Source organism: Gobio gobio (assembly GCF_949357685.1).
Source record: "Gobio gobio genome assembly, chromosome: 5".
NCBI lineage: Eukaryota > Metazoa > Chordata > Actinopteri > Cypriniformes > Gobionidae > Gobio > Gobio gobio.
This window is the reverse complement of record NC_137101.1, coordinates 39,499,451-39,524,384: the sequence shown is the minus strand read 5'-3', so window position 1 is coordinate 39,524,384 and position 24,934 is coordinate 39,499,451. Positions and strand designations below refer to the sequence as shown.

Genomic DNA, 24,934 nt, shown 5'->3' with positions numbered 1-24,934 from the left:
GGTTTGCTTCTTATTTATTAAATCCAGGCAATTGTTTGATTAAACATAGATTCAAATTAAGATATAATTGATACAAAACAAATTCACTTTAAAGCAAGTTTCTACAAAACAAACCTTTAATGAAGTGGTCAAAATCATGTCGGTCCCCTCCATGTCTCCCGACATATTTCGTATTTTAGCCTACTCATGCTGTTCAGTGGTCACTTTTCATAACCAAAATCTAATTATGATTAAATAAGACATCTCTATTATTGTCATGAAACAAAAAGACAGAGGTAAACGTAACAGTTCTTTATTAAAGCGTTGGTGGTGATTTTTGAAGATCTTCAGACAGGTGTCATGAGCATAAGCAGTTAAAATGACAGTCACATTTAACTGATGAGTCTTTCTGCTTGCAGGTAGAAGACAAGGATGATGATGCTAACTGGTCCGAGTAAACAAGTCTCTGGAAGAGGAAACAGGAAGTTGGTGGCCGAGTTGGAAGCGGTAATGTCTAATTTCTTGAATCTTGCGATCAGTCTGGCCATTGGTTTGGGAGTAATAGCCGGAAGACAAGCTCACAGGAACTTCAAGAAGAAGAAAGAAGGCTTTCCAGACACGAGAGGTCAACTGTGAGTCTCTATCGGACACAATGTCTTCGGGTAACCTAAAGTTACTGAAGACATATGGAATGGTTCCTCACACTGAGGAACACGACAGCGTCTTTCCAGAATGAGTTTGCATATGCCGTTTCAGGTCTGTGCGATATGTGAAACTCTCTTCACACTGAAGACACCTGTAAGGCTTCTCTCCAGTGTGAACTCTCATGTGAGTCTGAAGGTTTCCTTTAGTTCTGAAACCCTTTCCACACTGAGGGCAGACGAACGCCTTCTCTCCAGAGTGAATTCTCACGTGAATCATAAGATTTCCTTTTTGTGAGAAGCTCTTCCCACACTGTTTGCAGCTGTAAGGGTCCTCTCCAGTGTGACTTATCAAGTGGATATCAAGGGATGCCTTGCATGTAAAACTCATTTCACACTGGGTGCAGGTGTAAGGCTTCTCTCCAGTGTGAATCCTCATGTGAGTCTTGAGGATCATTTTAGTACTGAAACTCTTTTTACAGTGAGAGCACATGAAACGCTTCTTTCCATTGTGAATTCTCATGTGACCTATAAGATGTCTATTTTTTGAGAAGCTCTTCCCACACAGTTTGCAGGTGTAAGGCTTTTCTCCAGTGTGAATTATCATGTGAGTCTTAAGATTTCCTTTTAGTGAGAAGCTCTTCCCACACTGTTTGCAGGTGTAAAGCCTCTCTCCAGTGTGACTTATCAAGTGGATATCAAGGGATACCTTGTATGTAAAACTCATTCCGCATTGGGTGCAGGTGTAAGGCTTCTCTCCGGTGTGAATTCTCATGTGAGTCTTGAGGATCATTTTAGTACTGAAACTCTTTTTACAGTGAGAGCACATGAAACGCTTCTTTCCATTCTGATTTCCCATGTGGACTTTAACGTTTCTAGTTCCTGTTTTCTTTGCTCTTTTTTGTGCAGAACTCTTTTCAGTCCGTGAACAACTAAAAGATTTTTCTCCAGTTATGAAATCATGATCTTTCTCTTCCATTTCATTCAGTTCTTGACTCTCTTCTTTCAGCATCAGGTCTAAGGTGAACAGAGACAATAACACCAGTTTAATGGCACAAAGCAGTAGACATCAGAACATTTAGACATTTAAGGCAACAAACAACATATATACTAGATCCTATAGCCACTGTATCATTATCTGTAGTGTGAGTTTTCCTACATCCTAAAACTTTTAGTTTTATAAATGGGGACAATATTTGAAGGATGAACAAATAATGTTTTGTTCATCACATTGAAAATAACATTTAAATATTATAATATTATAGTTTTGAAGTGCTGGAATAAGACGTTTGTCTATTTCTGTCACAATACCACAATTGCAGATAGTATTACTACATTAAATCCATGGTGAATGATGCTGATTTTTGGACTAAAAGAATTTTATAACTTGTTCATTCATGGCTCAATGTTGCACCTGGTTTCCACGTCAGTGCTTCATAGGCTTCCGGTTTGGGCGACAGCAAGATGGCAGCTTGAGAACGAGTTGCTCCCAACTAAGTGACGAAAAGGGCCAAAATCAGGGGTCTCAAACTCGCAGCCCACAGGATGATATTTTGTGGCCCCCTTCTTGACATCAAAGTTTAGTGTTAGTGCGGCCCGCGCGTTTCTCTGAAAAGCACCTTTCTGAGTCGTTGCGTGTGCAGCGCTTGCTGCCTCCTTTGTGTGTGTGTGTGTGTGCGAGAGAGAGTTGGCTCGCCCCTCCCTCGTGCAGTATAATTGGTTGACACCGCGTGATTGACAGGAACAAACGAACAAAGCCTTATTAGACAGTTGAAACGAATGTGGTCTAACAGCGCTCGTCAATGTCAAAATGATTGAGATGGCTAATTAAATTAGAGTGTGCAGGGTTTACGTTCTCTTTTGGCTCGTGCACACTGCACAGTCTTCACACACAGACGAGCATGTCAATCTATCGCTTAATGCCGTTGCTGAGAGAGACTCTATTCTTTCCGGTGAAATCACAAAACAAAATGCAAACGTGTCCATGGCCTTATTATACAATCATTGATGAACATCTTTGATTTAAATGAAGAAAAACTATATGAGAGCGGATTAGAACCCGGAACCTTTGACACGGTTGACAAAAATTCTACCACCAGACCACTAGAGAATTTGAAAGTCTGTCGCGGATCTATGTATTTATTGACTCATACAAAGAATATCGGGACTAATAATATATTTGACGCAAATTAATGCAAATAGTGTTTACAAATAGTCCCAAAAAGATTGTTTCTCAACTAGAATTAGACCTAGAATTTTACTCACTGTTCTGTTTCACCTGGCTACGGCCTTGCTGTGAATTAGTCTATTTAAAATAAAATTAAAATCATTCATTATTTTATATTACATGATTTTATTTCTATAGGCTATATTTAGTTCAAACTCAGAGGAACAGTTCATGTTCAGAAGAAACATTCATGTTGAAGAACTGTTAATAATAAAGATTATGAAGATTGGATCAGTTGTGCTACTTTTAATGTGGAACACTTGATGCGGCCCAGCCTGACCCAGAGTCTACCTCCAGCGGCCCCCAGGTAAAATGTGTTTGAAACCCTGGCCTAAATTAATAGTATTACTCGATTTTATCTCCTCTAATTGACTTGAAAAAGTCTTGGGCCATGACAAAAGACAGACAAAAAGCTAAAGGTAAGAAAACAATACAGAACACTGAAGGCGCCTCTGAGGCTAATGACAAATTGCTAGCTAATCATAGCAAGATGGGGACATGGAAGTGGACTTGAAGACGAGTTCCATCAAGACAACAAGAAAGAGTTTCAAGAGCTCAAAGAGGACATCAACAGAGCTTTACAAACAGGCGTTTACGATATGGATTCGACAGCAGATCAACAGACTGTCTGTGTACTCAATGTTCATCACTGCAGCCTTTCATGTGATGGGAAAAGATCTAAAAATAATGCTGTAATCAACACTTTAAAGATAGATAGATTAGATAGATAGATAGATAGATAGATAGATAGATAGATAGATAGATAGATAGATAGATAGATAGATAGATAGATAGATAGATAGATAGATAGATAGATAGATAGATAGATAGATAGATAGATAGATAGAATTCCTCAACTTCGAGAGAATTAGGTTGGAAAAATGTCACTAGATTTTTCCTCACCCCTGGCCAACCATAGCCACATATTCTGGGAATGCTCTAAAGTTCAGAAATATTGACAAGAAATCCAGAAGTTTAGAGAGTATATTCAAGGTACCCATCCAATTTTGTTTAACTCTATGCTTTGGTCTTACAAATCTTGAAATAGAAGACAAATCTGATAAATATTTAATGAGGATTCTGTTGATAAGCTTGAAAAAAAAGCTATAACCAGAAAATGGTTACAACCTGAAATACCGGAAATTAGCATTTGGCTGGGAATTGTGTACGAAATCTACACAATGGAGAGGTTAACAATGAATCTTCGGTTACAGTCTGACAAATTTGTCAAGCTATGGGGAAAATGGATAGACTACATTCTCCCACTAAGACCAGACCTAGTATTGAAATAATTAGATTAGATTAGATTAGATTCAACTTTATTGTCATTACACAAGTACAAGTACAAGGCAACGAAATGCAGTTTAGGTCTAACCAGAAGTGCAATAGCAGCAAGAGCAGGATATACAACGTTTGCATAAGTGCAGGACATGGATATGTACTGAATATATATAAATATATCTATAAATAGAGAGATGGTTATTACTATAAACAGAATTTACAGGTGAGTATGTACAGGGAGTAAATATACAGATGGCTATTACTATAAACAGAATTTACAGGTGGATATGTACTATGAATATAATATAATATACAGATGGCTATTACTATAAACAGAACTTTGCAGATAGAGGTATAAAATGATATGTTAGGCTAAAATGAGGAATATGGCAGTGGATTAAGGTAGTGCAATAAATTATGGACAGAAGCTATCCGAAAAAAGTGTAAAAGTGCAGTGGAAGTGATTACATATTACAGTTAGAAGTACGGTGCAAAATGCAAATGTAAACAGTTGGTACTGTAAATAACAGTCGGCAGTGCAAATGAGCATAATACAGTTAAGGTATGGTAGTGCAAAATGCATAAGTAAACAGTTGTTACTGTAATAAACAGTCGGTAGTGCAAATAAAGTGAAGGCGGATGTGAGGTAGGAGAGTTATCAGTATATGAGGGAAGTGGATCAACGGGGGTTTGAGTTCAGTAAAGAGACAGCTCTGGGGAAAAAAACGTTCTTTAGTCTGCTGGTCCTGGTCCGGTGGATCCTGAAACGCCTGCCGGATGGCAGGAGAGAAAACAGTCTGTGGGCTGGGTGAGAGGAGTCCTTGAGGATGCTGCGAGCTCGATGCAGACAGCGTTTCCTCTGGATGTGCTCGATGGCAGGTAGTGGAGTCCCTGTGATGCGCTGGGCAGTTTTCACCACCCGCTGCAGTGCCTTGCGCTCCGCAACAGAGCAGCTCCCATACCATACTGCCACACAGTTGGTCAGGATGCTTTCTATTGCGCAGCGATAGAAGTTCACCAGGATAGCCGAGGAGAGCTGATTCTTCCTCAGTGTCCTCAGGAAGAAGAGGCGCTGGTGAGCCTTCTTGACCAGGCTGGAGGTGTTGGTTGTCCACGACATGTCCGCCGAGATGTGGATCCCCAGGAACTTGAAACTGGAGACACGTTCAACAGCCATTCCATTGATGTGGATGGTGTCGTGTGTGCCTCTTGACTCCTTCCTGAAGTCCACGATTAGCTCCTTCGTTTTGGTGGTGTTGAGGAGCAGGTTATTTTCGGTGCACCATGTGGCCAGGTGCTGGATCTCCTCCCTATAGGCAGTCTCATCGTTGTTGCTGATGAGACCAATCACCGTAGTGTCGTCCGCAAACTTGACGATGGAATTAGATCCATACACAGGCTTGCAGTCGGCAGTGAAGAGGGAGTAGAGAAACGGGCTTAGCACACAGCCCTGTGGTACACCAGTGTTAAGAGTGATGGATGTGGAGCTTGCTGTTCATCCATGGCTACTTTCCTGTAGCTCAAACAATAGAGCGTGGCGCTGGCCAAGGTTCGATTCCCAGGGAAAGCAAGAACTGACAAAATGTAAAAAAATGTGTACCTTGAATGCAATGTAAGTAGCTTTGGATAAAAGCGTCTGCCAAATGCATAAAAATTTAAAAATGTAATGTTAAATAGAGCAGGTGAGTCCTGAACGAACATTCTGGGGTCTGTCAGTTAGGAAGTCCAAAATCCAGTTACACATTGAGGTATTGATGCCCAGGTCTCCAAGTTTAGCTATTAACTTGGTTGGGATGACAGTGTTGAATGCTGAAATGAAGTCAACAAACAGCATGCGTGCGTAAGTGTTCTTATTGTCCAGGTGAGTGAGCACAGAGTGCAGTGCCATGGAAACGGCATCCTCTGTGCTCCTATTGCTGCGGTAGGCAAACTGGTGTGAGTCCAATGTGGATGGTAGAGAGTATTTTAGGTGTTCCAGGACCAGCCGCTCAAAGCACTTCATGACGATGGGTGTGAGTGCCAAAGGGCGGTAGTCGTTAGGGCACCTCGGGCTAGAGTGTTTTGGCACTGGCACAATGGAAGTGCGTTTAAAGCATGATGGTACAGCTGCTTGGGCAAGAGACAGGTTGAAAATGTCTGTAAAAACCCCAGCGAGCTGCTCCGCACATGCCCTGAGAACACGACCAGGGATGTTGTCTGGTCCAGCAGCCTTGTGCGCGCTGATCCGGCTCAGTGACTTGCAGACATCTGTGGAGGAGAGTGTGATTGGTGGGTCAGCTGAGGGTTTGACCTTGGTGGCAGTTTCTCTGTTGTCTCTTTCAAAGCGAGCATAAAAGTAATTTAGCTTGTTCAGGAAGTTGACATCAGTGGCTGTGGGGGTGGAGTGGGTGGGTTTGTAGTCACTGATGGCCTGAATGCCCTGTCACATGCGTCGAGGGTCAGAGTTGGAAAAGTGACCCTCTATCTTTAGCTTGTAGCAGTGCTTGGCCTTTTTGATGCCCCTCTTCAGGTTTGCCCTGAACGTACTGTAGGCTTGTGCATCTCCTGATCTGAAGGCAGTATTGCGTGACTTCAGCAGAAGTCGCACTTCCCTGTTCATCCATGGCTTCTGATTTGGGTATGTGGTGATCTGTTTCTGGGTTGTAACACTGTCAATGGTGGTATTGATATGATCCAATACAGAGGAGGTGTAGGAGTCAATGTCCGTGTGAGCGCCACTGGTGGCTTGAGAAGCAAACACACTCCAGTCTGTGTGTAGAAACCTTTCCTGGAGTGAGGAATCAACCCCCGCAGGCCACACCTTGATGGTCTTAACTGATGGCTTCACACGGTTGATGAGGGGTGCATATTTGGGGGGTGAGAAACAAAGAAAGGTGATCTGACTGTCCCAGGTGGGGGAGGGGTGTCGCAACGTAAGCTCCAGCAATGTTTGTGTAAACATGGTCTAAGGTTTTATTTCCTCTGGTGTGGCAGGAAACATGCTGGTGAAACTTGGGTAGCTCTGACTTTAAGTTTGAATGATTAAAGTCACCTGCAACAATAAAAGCAGCTTCCGGGTGATCAGTCTGTTGTTTACTGATGGCTGCGTGAAGTTCTTTCATAGCAAGCTTGGCATCAGCATCCGGGGGAATATAGGCTGCAGTTATAATGGTGGAAGTGAACTCCCGCGGTAGATAAAACGGTCTACATTTAACCATGAGAAACTCGAGGTTAGCTGAACAATGACTCCCAACAATAGCAGAGTTTGTGCACCAGGCTTTGTTAATGTAAATGCACAATCCACCACCTCTGGTCTTACCGGAGCCATCTAATGTTCTATCCGCCCGGAGCGTGTGGCGTCCCGCTAGCTCAATAGCGGTGTCCGGTATTCCGCCATTTAGCCAGGTTTCCGAGAAGATTAGGACGTTACAGTTCAAAAGTTTCTTGCTGTGTGTGATGCTGAGTCGAATCTCCTCCATTTTGTTCACTAGCGACCGTACATTGGCAAGGAAAATACTGGGTAAAGAGAGCCGATGTGGGGTTAGCCTTAGCTTTAGCCTTAGCTTAGCTCTCAGTCCTCCGCGTTTCCCCCGCCTTTGTTTACGATCTCGACGCCGCCTGCGAGCACTTCCGCCCGGCCGGGTAGAGTGCATAGCCTCGGGTGTCCTAGCGATCTCAGGAAGGAGTCGAAGATTGTCCATAAAACTGTCGGAAATTCGCAAACCAATATCCAAAATCTCACCACGGGTGTACAATGTTAAGGCACAACTATTCTGAACGAACAGACCCGAGATAAGCAAGAAAAATCTACCCAATCTACCAGCAGAGTAATCAATATATAACTATATAGTTTATTGAATTACAAAAATGCTGTAATACTGTGATGGCTGACATTGTTTTGCAACATTGTGTTGTTACCACAATTGATGTCTTTTATGTCCATTTTTTCTCTCTTTCTTATATTTAACACTACTATTATGGATGTAATCTCTGTTTCACAAATTACGTTTTGTTTTTTATTAAAGCCATTATACCCAATTGTTGAATGTCTTTAATACAATTGCAGGCATCATCCAAATGTAAAGAAATGAGAAAATTACTGTAGTAACTTAAATAACCAAAAAGTTAATAAAGAGATTGCAAAACTAATCCATATGACTTAATCCTTTAGTCCAAAATGTTCTGAAGAGACACGATCGCTTTATATGATGAGCAGATTGAATTTCGGCTTTTATTCACATATTAGCAATTACCAACTCACACATCGGTTGTGGTAAACAGAAGCTCAAGCATGTTAACTTGACTTTTGACATTCTCGTGTTACGCAGCACGTTTGAGCTTCAGCAAGAACCAATGAAGTTCATTCTCGTGTTGCGCAGCACGTTTGAGCTTCAGAAAGAACCAATGAAGTTCATTCTCGTGATACGCAGCACGTTTGAGCTTCAGCAAGAACCAATGAAGTTCATTCTCGTGTTGCGCAGCACGTTTGAGCTTCAGAAAGAACCAATGAAGTTCATTCTCGTGATACGCAGCACGTTTGAGCTTCAGCAAGAACCAATGAAGTTCATTCTCGTGTTACGCAGCACGTTTGAGCTTCAGCAAGAACCAATGAGGTTCATTCTCGTGTTACGCAGCACATTTGAGCTTCAGCAAGAACCAATGAGGTTCATTCTCGTGTTATGCAGCACGTTTGAGCTTCAGAAAGAACCAATGAAGTTCATTCTCGTGTTACGCAGTACGTTTGAGCTTCAGAAAGAACCAATGAGGTTCATTCTTGTGTTACGCAGTACGTTTCAGCTTCAGCAAGAACCAATGAGGTTCATTCTCGTGTTACGCAGCACGTTTGAGCTTAAGAAAGAACCAATGAAGTTCATTCTCGTGTTATGCAGCACATTTGAGCTTCAGCAAGAACCAATTAAGTTAATTCTCGTATTAAAGCTGTAGTCTACGATGTTGAAAATCAGTCGAGAAAGCCTGAATTTTTAAAAAACTCATCCCGCCCCTCCACACGCCCACCCCTCCCCTCTGTGCTACCTGATCCCTCCCACCGGGAAACGACCTGAACAACGTCACTCAGTCAAGCAGGAGTAAACATCGGAACAGAGATGTACCATGTGCAATGTCGGATTCGCAGGTAAAGCAACATTTTAAGTTATTAAATGCACGTTAAACATAATGTATATTATAATGTCATTAGTAGCCAAGCTTAGGTTTTTAACACTATATAGCTAGTCTTTGTAGTCTACCGGAGTAATTTGAGAAAGCTGTTGATAACTAACGCCACTGGTTTAAAAACGGAAAAACTCAAATAGGTTTTAACAGCAATAAGTTGGTGTTTTGAGCGTGTGTATCGGGATTACTTATTATATAAAAGACGTTGTTGTTGTTACTTTTTTAGACCTCCCATGATAGCACACCTGACTCTCCGGCCGTGGGTCCTTCAACGCGGCCACCTAGACGACGGGGGCAATATCTTCATCTGAGAATTCACCACCACTAAAATAGGGAAAAACAACAACAAAAAACAACATCAATTGAAATATGCCTTTGGATTGTAAAGGGAGATCTCACATCCTTGTCTTTTGACTGTTTAAAATGTCTTCACACCCTGAGTTGAAAAGCAGACAACTCTCTTCCCCCGTGTCCTGAAAAGCTAAAAGGTGTCAATTTCATGGACATATATTGAAGCTATAGAAAGGTCTAAATTCGCACTTACCGGTCAGTATCTGATGAAACAATGGTTGAAGCTGCTGGAGCTAGTGGGGCTTTGAATCCCGTCTTCATTGGAGTAGATGAAACTGGTCCTCTCTCATAGCTGAAAGAAGTGAACACAAAGCCTTGAAGTAATGAACACATACAATTATGATTGATTGACGTCATTTACTTTCACAACATTGCTTAGTCGCTTCAATCTAATGACCTTGCTAATGACACATCATATGTAAAGTTGACTTTCGACACTTGAACTTAGTTGCTTCATCAACAATTCAATGTCACCATTGTCGTAACAAAATAGCTCAGAGGCACACGTTTGAGTTCACGCCCACGCAAGATTAGCAACACATGCAATGTTCTATCGGCTCGAACAGAAAACCGCTAACATTAGGTCTATTGAAATAGTCAAGCACTTCAAGAAATAGAATTACTTTGACCCGTGATAGGCGATGCTAAACGGCTAACATTCCAATGCCGACCGGCAGCATGATCATGTTGTCAGACTGATAAAAAGCTATTTATGTAATACACCATACCATAAAAGTATAAATAAATGCTTACCTGCTCAACAAAAAGTCAGCCATGTCAGCGTCGGTTTTAAGTCCAAGGTTTCTCTGAAGCTTCCTCCAACGGGCAATGGCGGACCCTATATTGATTCGGCTTTGAGTCCGGCGTTCTTCACATTTTTTTTTAATCTCTGCTCTTTCCTCAATTGATTTACGCTTCCTTCCAACCTTGACTGTTGGGGCGAGCAGAGGCCGCTTGCTGCTGTCTGTTTGGTTTTTCTCCATTGCTGAGTTGATGCTGCCTACTTGCCCACGAAATTTCATGTCGCAGGAGGGGGCGGGGTGGGGTGCGGTGGGTGGAGACGCGAGTGGAGCTGGGGATTGGATGAGAGCAGTTAACCAATGTAAGCCGTCCGGCCGGACAGCTTACATTGGTCAATTTCTCTGCGGGTGTACACCCAATAGAGTGAATGGATTTTTTTCATTCTTTTTTCTCTTCATATTGTTAGGATTGTACTGTAGAACCATAACCAGCATCTAAACAAGGTTATTAATAATGAACAATCTTTGAAATCGTAGACCATAGCTTTAAGCAGCACGTTTGAGCTTCAGCAAGAACCAATGAACTTCATTCTCGTATTAAGCAGCACGTTTGAGCTTCAGCAAGAACCAATGAGGTTCATTCTCGTGTTACGCAGCACGTTTGAGCTTCAGAAAGAACCAATGAGGTTCATTCTCGTGTTACGCAGCACGTTTGAGCTTCAGCAAGAACCAATGAAGTTCATTCTCGTGTTACGCAGCACGTTTGAGCTTCAGCAAGAAACAATGAGGTTCATTCTCGTGTTACGCAGCACGTTTGAGCTTCAGAATGAACCTCATTGGTTCTTTCTTGTGTTTACGCAGCACGTTTGCGCTTCAGAAAGAACCAATGAGGTCTGTTCTCGCACTTCAAGCAGGTTCTGTTTATGTTCGCTGATCAGTTCTTTTATGCAAAATAAATATTTTTCGATAGATATAGTTGCATAATTCAGTGATATAAATGATTGATTGATTTTGTGTTTAATGTTACTCAAAATAATTGATTTGTTTAAGCTACTTCTGTATTTTTCCTAATTTAAAGTCTGACTTCATGTCATAACGTTTAATGTGGAAGTCCGCTCCATGTTAAATAAAACCACTTTAATTAGGACACTCACATGACATTCTTCAAAAATATCATTAATTTCTTTAGAGATGTACATTTTAATAAGGATCACATGAGCTTTGAGAATGAAACCAACCTGTTTGTTCATCAGTATCTTCTTTTTTCAGACTGATTGTTTCTTCAACCTTCATGTCTTCACTCTCCTCTTTAATAAACGCCAACTTTGTTTGTTCCTCAGTATCTTCTTGTTTCAGACTGAATGTTTCTTCAATCCTCAAGTCTTCACTCTCCTCTTTAATTAACGCCATCTTTGTTTGTTCCTCAGTATCTTCTTGTTTCACACTGAATGTTTCTTCAATCTTCATGTCTTCACTCTCCTCTTTAATAAACGCCAACTTTGTTTGTTCCTCAGTATCTTCTTGTTTCACACTGAATACTTCTTCAATCTTCAAGTCTTCACTCTCCTCTTTAATAAACGCCATTTTTATAATAGATGTGGATCTCAGTCGCTTCACCATGAGTTTTTCTGTGTCATGTTTAAGATGAGAATAATTACCAGAAAGAAAAACAAATTTAAATAAACTAAATATCTGGGTGCGTCTTTATCAAAGTAATACCACCCCCAGCAGTACAAATTAATAACAAAACACAAACTATACATAAAGGTGGTATTTAATGATTTGTACTATAATACATTTTATTACATATTACAATCAATTTTCAAGAAAACATTTTCAGTAATTAATTAGACATGGGTTTGTGTTCTCCTTGCATTCACACTGGTTTGACCAGCAGGTCTCGTCATTGTGCGATTCATTCGAGCTCTCATGCTACGTTCACACCAAACGCGAATAGAGTGTCTGGCGCGAGTGATTTCTAGGGCTGTAATCAACCAAAGAAAATCTTGGTCGACTGAAGACCTGAAATTTTCGACTAAAAATTATGTTAGGAAGAAAAACTTTAAATGAATTAGCTGCGCACTGTGCGCAGTACTTGTTGGCCTTGTTGTCTGCCTAAATGAATTATAAATAAACATAAAATACTAGTAGACTATTTGCACTATATTAAATCGTTTTTGACCTGATTATTTTGCACTGAAATGAGTCTGACACACAAGTCTGTGGCTCTGACAGCATTGCATCATGTGCACCTGCGCAATATCATAGCCTATGATTTCCGAAAATATAGTACTATGTTGTCAACTAGTGATATCATCACAAGAACTTTTTAGGAATATGCAACATAATTTAGACAATTGTTTTTGTCATATGTATTAGGGCAGATGACGTGACGCATGTTTTTTCTGTAATTAAGTGTAAATGTTTACTGAATTGCATTTCTCAACTAAAACAACACATGCCAGTGGGGCATAGAACTTCATTTTATTTCAATATTATGATTATGGGACGTAAAATTTGGTGTTGTTCATATTTCAAGGTGAATAGCAAAATGTCCTGCGGTGTGACTGTAACATTGATGACTCATCAAATGTAAATATTAGTAAAACAAAGCAGAAATGTTTGGAGCAGCTAATAAACGCCTTGGCATTATTTTGCATGTATTTACTTAATTAACTTAAGTTTTCAAAATGCTAAAAAGTACAAAAATAATATTTACAGTACATTTAGTTTTGAAACACAAATGCTGTCCTGCAGTGTGTCATAGGATATTAGATTTTTGTACTGGCAGTTACATGGACAGCCATAGGGGTCTTTTATTCAAGCCCCCTACCAGGAAATCCCCCAGATGTTTGGATGTGCTAAAGAGGTTAAAAGGTGAGTGTTAATCTCTTATTAATTTGATAAATTTCATCATTTCTGTCAGACCATGAACGTGTCCATTTTTGATAGTCCTGTGGTGTGACTGATCTAGTTAGAGAAAAAAGAAAAATATTTTACAAAAAGAATCATATTCAGGTTTAAAACAATTAACTTATTCAGTTTCTGTAAGGCCCAAGGTCAGTCTTGTATAGCAATGACTCAAAATAGTGGCAAAGGTGAAAAAGTCCTGTGGTGTGACAGCCCGTCCTGTAGTGTGACATAATTAAGTCAGATGTCTAGCTAGATTCTCGTCTGTTATGTTTCCAATATTAAACATAAATATATATCTGTCTCTTTATATATATATATATATATATATATATATATAATAGGGAAATTGAGTTCGTGAAAAATTCTCTAAGACGTACACTTGTATAGAAAACATCAACAGCTGTCTCTGTTACATCAACAGATATCAAGAAAAGAAGTGAAGAAGTGAAGTGACGTGTGGCCAAGTATGGTGACCCATACTTGGAATTTGTGCTCTGCATTTAACCCATTCAAGTGCACACACACACACACCGTGAACACACACCCAGAGCAGTGGGCAGCCATATTGCTGTGGCGCCCGGGGACAATTGGGGGTTCGGTGCCTTGCTCAAGGGTCTCACCTCAGTCGTGGTATTGAGGGTGAAGGAGGGCGCTGGTTATTCACTCCCCCCACCGACAATTCCTGCTGGACCTGAGACTCGAACCCACAACTTGTTCCGGTTACAAGTCAGACTTGTAAACATGAGACCAAAACATGAGAGCAAAGCTTCGTGAGGAATGGAAGAAGACTATGGGCCCTGTCCCAAATGGCACACTTCATGTGCACTTTCGGTCTTGTGGATTTACAATGGCCGCTGCGTGCGCGTGTTCGTTAAGTCCATGAGACCACAGGGTGTCCCATTGGTCATTTAAGGTCTCAGAAGGGTGCTCGTGAGCGACCCCTTTGAGGTCAATATGCACCCTCGATGCGCACTTCTGCCGAGCCCGCACTGGTGCGAGCTACGCAGTGGACTTCTTCCCGGCAGTCAAAGCGGCGTTACGTTGTGAAAGTGCGTACTCAGAGGAAAACCGTGAGGGTTTAAGGTGTCATTTGGGACAGGGCCAAAGGCAAGGAACAGAAAGAAGAAGGAGGATTTGGCAGCCATTTTGGATATTACTCCCCCATCACCCGAAGAAATTGATGTGTCCTTTAGTCCAGTTCATCTTTCTCCTGCTCATGGTTCTATTTCCCCAATTCCAAGCCCCCCCCCCAAAAGGTTTGTCCACCCAAGTTGACCTCAAAAATTAAGAGGCTGGAAAGAGAAAACAAGGAGCTAAAAGCAATGCTCAATGGCATGAAAAAAGCCAATAGTAAAAAGAGGGTTCAAAAGCATCGCTGGAATAAAGCTAAGCAAGCACGTCAACCTACCCTCAGATCTTCGACAAAAAGAGCTGCGACTCAAAAAATTATTCAGAATGTCTTGTTCACTATGTTTTTAGTTCAATTTCATACACTAAGTAATAAGATTGTACTGATATGTTGTATTTTCATTAATGTTCAAATAGAGATGCAAATAAATTTGTTTGTTACAAAAGTATTCAATAAATTTCACCATAAATGTTCATACAGTGTCTCATTTCGTCCTGTGGTGTGACGGGATGTCCTGTGATGTGACATCACTTCAAACACAATTAAACTACTTTTACAATGTTAACTAGCTTAAATAATTATATACATTTGAAAATGTTGCATAATATAACTATATTAAAAAATTATAAACATTTTCAAATATTTTTTCTAATTTTACACAATATTTCCACTGGAGTGAGTGGTAAAAGATGGCACAAGCAAAGAATATATTCAAAAAACAGCTGTGAAAAAAAATATATGCAGAATTTTAATGATCATTCTTTAAGAATACTTGTTAAACTTAAAACATACCTGATTTGTATTTGAAATTAATCATATTTCAATATTTGAATTTTATAGTATTGTCATGTCACACCGCAGGACATATTTTGCCTGGAGCTGTGAGAAAAGCTTAATAAATTACATGACGAGAAAAAAAATATGCTAACCTCTAACAGTTTCAAAAACAACAGTATTTGAACTTTACAAATTCATACAATTCTCGAGCAATTTAGAACTTTGTTTAAAAAAATGCTGTTTCACCCTTATTTGTCATCTACCCATTATAAAACTGACAGACACTATAATTTCAGCTGCTCTGTGCAGCTCGAACACAGGATCAGCTCAGCTTCGCGGCTGAGACACGAATAGACTATTAATAACTAAAAGCCTTTACTCTTAAACACAAAAGGCACGCCCACTTTAATAAAAAAGGAATATTTATTAAACAAGCCAGATCAAGAGCAGAAACTCAATAAAGTGCATAACTGAAAAATAAAGCATAAACTCAAAACTATTACAAACAGTGGCCACAGCGCATCGCGCATTAGGCTCCAAATAAAAAAACATTGAAAAATGGCAATTCTGATATGTTCATGTAGCCTACTCAAAACAGACGGGGCAACCTAACGCAGACAAGTTAGCTTACCGTTTTTAGGTGATATGACATGTTTGTCGTCGAGCTGTGATATGCAAACTGTTGCTTGCAAAATCTGCATTCGTCTTTTTTCCCCATTTTCTATTTTTAAAAAAATCCTGCCACACTGCCGCTGTCTTTGTTGACATAGTAAGGGGTGTCCAAACTCGGTCCTGTAGGGCCACTGTCCTGCAGAGTTTAGCTCTTACTTGCCTCAACACGTCTGGAAGTTTCTAGTATGCCTAATAAGACCTTGATTAGCTGGTTCAGGTGTGTTTAATTGGGGTTGGAGCTAAACTTTGCAGGACAGTGGCCCTCCAGGATCAGGATTGGACACCCCTGACATAGTAGAAGAGGACTGACTAGGAAAACGCTCTCACAATTAAATAAATAATATACAGCAAAGTAGCCTAACGTTACTTCAATCTGTCTCTCTTCTCCAGTGGGTTGGGCTAATCCAAAAGAAGTGAAAACAAGGGGGGTGTTCTGAAGACAGACAGTTACCTGTGAAACGGGTGCTCTGAAAACACCCCCATTAGCAATTATGCTGCGTTCACACCAAACGCGAATAGAGCGTCAAAATCGCGTCTAGTTTCACGCGCAAACATTTTGAATACATTCGCGCGTCCGCAGCGAGTTGGACGCACGTAGAAATCGAGCGCTGGAAGCAAAATTGACGCGCGTTCAAGGCACTCCAGGAGAAATATGTCATAAAACACCACTCTGCCTCTTTTCATTTTCATTAAACATATATATTAAGCATTAATAGCCACACAAATGTGGTCCAGGCAACTCCTACATTATCTTCACTGCATGTATATTTAAATATCCTTAAAATTTTTCAACTTGGGCGTCAGACGTGAATTCGCTTTAAACGTTAAGTCAATGGAAAGGCGCGTTGACGCGCGTCTGGAGGTCCCGCGGCGCGAATGACGCAAATTGAGCGCCTTGCGCGTTACACACGAGTGGTGCTTTTGTGCATTCACGCGTTTGAAGCAAATTCGCGTCTGACGCCCGAGTTCAAAAATGTGATCTTTGGCGTCAATTCGCGCCGCGCTAACCAATCAGGAGCCTGCGCGCTGCGGTCACGTGGTAAAGTGACGTGATGAGAAACCCTGCATATTTTAAAAATACTACTATTGTGTCACAAAATTTTTAAGTTTTAAGACTTTTTCAGGTGAGAATGTAGTTGTTTAACCCAGGGGCGTAGGAACGACTTTGACTTTGGGGGGGACATTTTGGCCACTATGAATCAACGTCCATCCCACCATAACAGTAATATACAGTATGGTGACATGGTACAACATGTATGTTTTGCTCATGTGACAATGTAACGGGAAAACAAGTTTCTGCATATTGAAATGTGCAGTAAGTGCTCATTTATTTCACCCCCATTTCCTTTAAAAAATCTATTTTGCACTAGGTACACAAAATACTTCCTCTCAGCGCCTTTTGGACAAAAATGTCCCCATTGGAACCCATATAATTTTTTAATCTCATTGCCATTTAACTATAAAAGGATGCAATCTTTGTTAATAGGCTTTTCTGTTGGCAGAAAATAGGCTAAAACAAACTTGCCCTCAAATAGAATAGATAGACAAAACAGCATATTAATAGCCTAATAGAGATTGAACAGGCTACTCCAAACTGCGATTATTCTGGTTAAAATGTTTTTTTTTTTTTTTTTTTTTTTACAAATGAAAAATGTATGCATATAACATTTTATATATTAATGTTTATAATTAATGAGAGTAATAATAATTATTATATTCGATAAATACAAATATTTAACAAAACTTGAAATATTACTATTACAATAACATTAAATATAAAAAAATAGAGTATTTAAGAATAAATAAACAATATAATAATATTAACATTTATATTTTACAGAAAACTGCTGGGTTACCTGTTGCAGACAGCATATGACTAAATATCATTAGAAAGGTCTAAGGATTTAAAGGTGAACTATGTAGGATTTTTGCAGTAAAATATCCAGAAACCACTAGGCCAGTGTTATATATTTTGTTCAGTTGAGTACTTAGAATATCCCAAATGTTTCCAACTATTTGTAAATCGTGAGAAATTGCTATTTTAACCAAGGAACCGGGACGTGTGATTGCGCCTGTCGATTGCGTCATATCTGCGTCACCCTCGGTTTCCGGTTTTATCTGTGCTTTTTATCTGTGATATCAATTTCTTAAAGTCTATGTATTTAATATGCAATATGAGCCTCTTATGCATCCACTGCGGGGGAAAAACTGTACATTGGAGAAAAACATGGATTGTCATATAGATTTATTTAGAGATAAGTATTATTTTTCTTATTTGTTACCCAAACGTTTAATTCATACTGGATGCCCTTGAGCAGAAACTCCACATTTGCCTCAGAGAAGTAATCCTAAAGCTAGCGATGTAGGCTAAACAGAAGATAGAAACGCTTTGACTGATGAAATAAACAAGACAATAAACACGACTGCATCAAGATATGGTGTATTTGAGTTCTTCAAGCCTTCACTATTTTCATAATAATAAGGTATGCAGTGGTGATTGAGTGCAGACTTTATTACTGTATAGAATAATATAAAACAATGCTTGTCTGCCTCATTCTGTCCAACAAAATACAACGTTATTAAACGTAGACGTATTTTGCGGGCAGGTAATTGCCTTTATCACGAGGATTTGTGGTTTTATCACCGCATACGTGTACCAACACCAATATTCCCCAGAAAGAACTACAACACACCGAACGAACGCTCTAAGGGCGGCATAGCAAACACTCTAGAGCTCCGCTTTGTAGTTTACCATTTTGCTACTGTGTAATGTTAATAACTTTAATAACGTTAATAAGGTTTTAGACTGAATGAAATTTAAGACCTCGGATGAAAATCTGGCCGTTTTTAAGACATTTTAAAGCTTTAAATTAAAAAATAAAATAAAATTTTGACATTAAGACCCCGCAGGAACCCTGTAATTTCAACTGCTTGACTGAGACTAATTTACCTCATACAAAGTCGAGTCATATTCCATTTCAAAGCTGGTGCGCACCGGTAACGTATTTGTCAGAGCCATAGAGAGAGAGAGTTGCGACAACTCCATAGACTCCAATGGAACGTTTTTTTTTACAGCAATGGCGGCTCGCGGAGACTCTCAATAGTTCCCGGAAGTAGCAGCCGCGCCATAGAGTTACAGCAGAACAGACCGTTTGTGATGCACTTTTAAAAGGTAAGACGTTTAATCAGTAAGATTTTAAATGATCAGCACATTTTAATCAAAATAACTTGTACATTAAAGCCTGCTTGTGTAGATTATTCATCATTAAAAAAATATATATTTTAAAAACAACATCGCTGTAACTACATACTCATGCTACATACACATGTCGATGTGTAATAAAATTATTGAAAATCAATGCATTTATTGACTATTAATTACCAAAAAGCGCAGTTCTGTCACTGTGACTATCAATTTGAATTGCCCGTCAAAGCACTTCCTGGAACTATTCGAGGTCTACATGAATCACGTGACTATCAAGCGTTTTGAACTTCCGTTGTCGCAACTCTCTCTCTCTATGGCTCTGGTATTTGTATGTTCCTAGTGCAGTGCTTCTCAAATAGTGGGGCGCGACCCCCAGGGGGGGCTCGAAGCGACACCAGGGGGGGCGCGCGAGTCCCCGGGGAAAATACTTTTTCAGGAAGTGTTTTTTTTGCCCCGAACAAGAGCACACATCAAAGAGCAGGAGATTTGAAGTGTAGATAACAAACACCATGGAAAAATATTTAACAGGGATGAAAAGAAAGTCGGAGAGAGACGGAGATAATGAGGGAAACACGTTAAGCCTCCCGAAAGCTAAGACGAGGAAATATGACGAAGCGTATGTTGCGCTTGGCTTCACTGCGACTACGGTGGGAGACGAAGAAAGACCGGTATGTTTACTGTGTCTAAAAATGTTGGCAGCGGACAGTATGAAGCCTAATAAATTAAGGCGTCACTTACAGACATTACACCCCAATCACGCTGATAAGCCGCTTGAGTTTTTTCATCGAAAACGTGCTGAATATTGCGACAATCGTCCCGCTTTGTGAATGCAACTTCAGTAAACCAGCGAGCACTGGGGGGGCGCGAAATGTTTTCTTCTTCCTAGGGGGGGCGTGACAAAAAATAATTGAGAAGCACTGTCCTAGTGTAATGTTAACTTCTCTCTGCCAATCAGATGCTCCGAGTCCGACTATAGGTGAAAAGTGAAGAATATGAATCTGGTGGGCGAATGGTGGTTATTCAAATACTGTATAGCATGAAATGGGACATATCCAGGGCTTAATTTGAGCCGGAACACGCCGGAACATGTTCCGGCACCTCCGATGTTGGATCCGGAACCTTTTTTATTGAATCCGGCACCTCATATGTCACTATTCAAATTAATCGTCAAAAAAAAAAAAAAAAACTATTTGTGTAGTGTTCAATGTTATTGGTCGTGTTCGTATTTATTCCCTATGAAAGTTCCATAAAAAAATGTGTTCAACTTTCGATGCGTTTTGAGGTGAATGTTTAATTTAGAGTAAAGCCCCGTTCACACCGCCAGCGATTTTGTCGCTGCCTGTCGCTGGCGGGGCTTCAGACAGAGGAGAGGGAGGGGAGAGGGACGACGAAAGGTGAAGCACTTAAAGTGACACATGCTATTCGCGCTTGTTGTGAAGCCTTGAGATCGCTGTTAGCCTCGCCCTCGTTTGGTAAAAATGTCAAAAAGACAACAAAGTTTGCTTAATTTTTTTAAATACGCTGGCCAGTCAGATCCCAAACAAATAAAGATCGTGTCCGCTGATCACAGGAGCAGTAGTACGCCTACAATAGGGCTCGGGCGCTGCGTTGCATTCTGGGACGTGGCGGCCATGTTGATGGCCTCGCGAATGTAAACATACAGCAAATCGAACGAGGAGAAGCAGAGTTGGGAGAAAGAAAAACTATGTTAAAATCCCGAAAAGGATGTGGAATTTACCGGGATACGTTAAATAGGGAAGCCAGGGACCGGTATATGGACAAAATTGGAACTATTAACGGTTTGGATTTATATGAAATTTGCAGTTCACAAATGGATGGGTTCAGGAGCTGCAGACCATGAAGCCTATGTAACGTTAACCTTTTACCTTGAAGCATTCTGCACCGTTCTGTGTTCTCGGGTTGCACTACTTGCAAATAAACACTGAAAAATATCTGATTGTGTGACACTTCTTGCTTTTGCACATTATACGGTTATTGCGATTGTGTGACACTTCTTGCTTTTGCACATTATATTGATTTAAGTATATTTATTTTGAAGATTGTGGGTATGGATGCAACAGACACTTATAGCTGTATTTAATGCACATTTATTTTATTTCAACGCTAGGGCTCATGTTTGTCAGAGCACAACATACATACACAATCTTATAGAGGAATGTCATGTCTTCGTCCTTGCTTGGCAACACCATGTGAATCGGTACTTTATCTGACAAAATAGTGTACTTCTTGCGGACGGTTACAATCACCCTTTCCACGTGAATTCGGAGGTGGGCATTTTTTCTTGTGCTCCCCACATCTCTTGCATCCAGCTGACAGCGTTCTTTTGTGAAAGCAGGGATCTTTACCTCGGCACACATAAGTCCCACACACTGTCCTTTATGTCAAAGCCGCGATCAGCCAACACCATATCCCCAGGTAACAGTTTGTCTTACAAGCGCGATCCAAGCGAGCCGACGACTCTTTGTTACCTCGGATACTTGGTCTCCGTGGTTGTGTCTCCAAGCAGGAAAGCGGTGGAAAGTTAATCCATTTTCGAACTTTTTCCCATGGCGATTATGTGATCTAGTGTTACACCCCACAATGCAGCAACGGTTTACAATGGTTTCCAATAATAACGCCAAATTAAGACACACGACTGAGAGGGAGCACGTCTATAAACAGTGCGCAGTAGTCCGAGTAGCAGCAAATGAGGCCATCAACATGGCCGCCACGCAAAGTAATGACGTCATACGCCCGAGCCCTATTGATGCTGCTAAATCTGCACCTATCGTTAGCGGGGATGATGATGACCCACACGGGGAAGGGGATGAAGATGACGACGAGACGGCTGATGGGCACTTTGAATCTGCGAGAGATTGTGATGCCGACGAAGCAGACATTTGTCGGGGACACTCAAACTTGGCAAATCTGGACGGACGCTCAGTTTACAGAGAAAAAGAAAAGTTATCCCTGGCTTATAATGGTCAAAACTGGACTGGGCTGTGCCATTTGTAAAAAAAGTGGGATCACTTGGTCCGGAAAAAACTGCAGGTTTGAAACTGGCAAAAGAGTGGATCTCGGGCTCAGTGACATCATCTGCGCCCGATTTAAAAAAAAAAAGCAAAGAGCCTTAAGGAAAAAGGTTTTTGAGCATGGGAGTACTAAAGCACATGTAATGGCATCAAATATTTGTGATAAAGCAAACGAAAATAAAATTTCACATAGTAGAATAGGCCTATATGAAATTTCACATAGTAGAATATATATATATATATATATATATATATATATATATATATATTTTCTACTATGTGAAATTTCATTGTGTTTATTTAAGTCCCACAATAGCCTGTTGCTGTTTATCTGGATGGAGTGTTTTTCTTTTTTTTTTCTTGGTTAATTTAATATTCCGAAAAATAACTGCTTGTGAAAACAATTCATGCAGTGTATTTTTTTACATTTCGCACCCGTGCAGTGCATGTTCTGAAATAAAAATAAAAATTGCCTTGAATAGGCTACACGCGGCCTTGTTTGTTTTGCGGTCTATTGACGCAATGCTCTGCTGATGCGAGCCGCGAGAAAGCCATAGTCGGTTGTAGAAAGGATACCATCCAATGCAACAAATATATTTAATGGCTAATGTATTCATAGGCCTATGCTGAGTTTAATGTATTTATGATTAGATGCGCTGCAGTTCACGCGCAATGCAAGTGAACGCGGCGCACCGGTGCCTCAATTTCACGATTATTATATTGTCTGTTATATTTGCTTTTTATTTATTAAATACAAGCAATTAGTTAATGCAACATTTACTAAAATTAATATACAATTTATACAAAACGAAATTTGTTTCAAAGAAAGACTTTTTCTACAAAGCAAAACTTAATGAAAGTGGTAAAAAATAATGTCACCCGCATATATATATATATATATTTAAAATATAGGCCTATATTTTATTTATATATGATGATCGTTATCGGTAGTGATATTGTTTATTATTGCAAATGTTTTTCATTTGTTTAATAAATCTAATAATTCTGACTGGGCACATCACTATAGTCATAACTTTTATTTCTATCTCAAATGATTTTTAATAACTTGGCTGAGAAAAAAAAATGATAGGGGGTACGTTATTGAACAAAGATTGAGAAGCACTGCTATAGGCAGTGTAAAAAATGTTTTGTTCCGTTACCTCCAACCTGCGTTTTGAGTCGCCGGATCCACCCCCCCTCTGCGCTCCGGGACCTCCCACTTTACAAATTAAGCACTGGACATATCACTCTGGCTTTGAATTGCTGGCGAAACCGAATATCATCTTTGTCGCACTCGCGCTTTCAAAATAAAAGTTCCAAATGTACAGTTTTTGTCCCTGCGCTAATTTTTGGGTGGGACACATGCAGCATTTTCAAATATTGAGGGGGACACGTCCCCCCCAGTTCCTACGCCAATGGTTTAAAGCTCAAATCTGTGGTTTATATATAAAGAGAGCGCCTATTTAAAAAAATAATCTTGTGTTTTTGGAGTTGTGAGATCCAGGCAATCACCGGGCAATCACTGCTCATAACCCCGGCGAAGGCAGCCTTTCCTCGGCCAGTCCTTCTGCCGTCTGCCGCTGGCTCTGATGTCCTGTAGTGGTTCGTCTTGTGTAGATCTAACGGTCGATCTTTGCTCTCATGAATCTATAATTTGTTGTCTGCCAAATCGTTTTGACTGAGGGCAAAGAGAAGTTTCATAACTTTATTTTTTAAGGATATTTAAATATACATGCAGTGAAGATAATGTAGGAGTTGCCATTGACACATTTGTGTGGCTATTAATGCTTAATATATATTTTTAATGAAAATGAAAAGAAACAGAAGTGTTTTATGACATTTCTCCTGGAGCGCCTTGAATGCGCGTCTATTTCGCTTCAAACACTCAATTTATACGCGCGTCCAATTCGCCGCGGACGCGCGAAAGGATTCAAAATGTTCAAGCGTCCAACTAGCCGCGATTTTGACGCTCTATTCGCGTTTGGTGTGAACGCAGCATTAGAAGCATTTGATTCAATTGACTAGGAGTATTAAAAACCTTCTTTTAATCCATCAACTTTCTCCAGTGTCCGAGTTCGTGTTTACGATGAAATGATTCACAATATACGACGCGAGATGAGACGCACCTTTTCTGTTTCTCATGTGTGGATTGGACGTTTAGATTTAAATTGCATTATTACTGTTAGAGAAATAATACAATTGTGCATTTAATGAGAAAGATTTCGTTTTAGATCTCCTCTAATAATGATAAAAATCGACTGAACGCTATTAATTTATATCGATCCAAACACGTTAAATGTTTTAAAACACAAACCTTTCTTCAGCCGATTCACAACTAACGCAGGGTCGCGACGCAGACTTATGACGTCACATCGCCAGACCAAAATAAAAGTCCTGTTCACAAGTTGCTGTCTAAAATCACAAAGTAGCCCATAGCCCATAGCCTTTCTATCCTCTGGTTATGCACACTTGGTCCAACCAGAAAACGAGTCAGTGCATGAGAATAATAGCAAAACAGCGAGCGGAGTAGAAAAAGTGGTACAGATAGAAGGCTGTTCTAACTCTACCTAATCTTACCTGAGTGTTCCTGTGCGAAGATTTTAATATTTAAAAGTAGATTAGATTTAAAAATGCATTTAATAAATGAAACTGAAAACATGTATTGATGTGACAATTTAATACAATAGAAACAAAACATTAATGCCACGATTTTAATATTCATACATGGGAATTGGTACACGTTCACACTTGGATACATTTTAGTTTCTTGGATCACGTTTTAGTGCTGTCAATATGTCAGTATTGTATGTTTTAGAGCTGTCAATGTGTCAGTATT

General features: G+C 40.1%; 1 protein-coding gene across 1 annotated transcript; it reads right to left on the bottom strand.

The window, feature by feature from the left end:
* Nucleotides 1–24,463, bottom strand: LOC307126203 (uncharacterized protein). Its single transcript, XM_079816631.1, has 6 exons — nt 24,413–24,463; nt 11,609–11,998; nt 10,384–10,702; nt 9,824–9,922; nt 9,525–9,603; nt 1–1,637 (listed from the first exon to the last, which is right to left on the bottom strand). Exons 2-5 carry the CDS (start codon nt 11,988–11,990, stop codon nt 9,561–9,563), a joined length of 843 nt encoding a protein of 280 aa, XP_079672757.1. The 5' UTR covers nt 11,991–11,998; nt 24,413–24,463; the 3' UTR covers nt 1–1,637; nt 9,525–9,560.
* Nucleotides 24,464–24,934: the final 471 nt, after the last annotated feature.

What these genes read in the sequence shown, in the direction of transcription:
- LOC307126203 (XM_079816631.1), bottom strand. Translation starts at nt 11,990, where the DNA reads ATGGTGAAGCGACTGAGATCCACATCTATTATAAAAATGGCGTTTATT. An exon ending in GCTGACTTTTTGTTGAGCAG is followed by an intron (nt 9,923 to 10,383) that starts GTAAGCATTTAT and finishes CACTTCTTTCAG; the next exon opens with CTATGAGAGAGGACCAGTTT. An exon ending in GTTTCATCAGATACTGACCG is followed by an intron (nt 9,604 to 9,823) that starts GTAAGTGCGAAT and finishes TCCCTATTTTAG; the next exon opens with TGGTGGTGAATTCTCAGATG.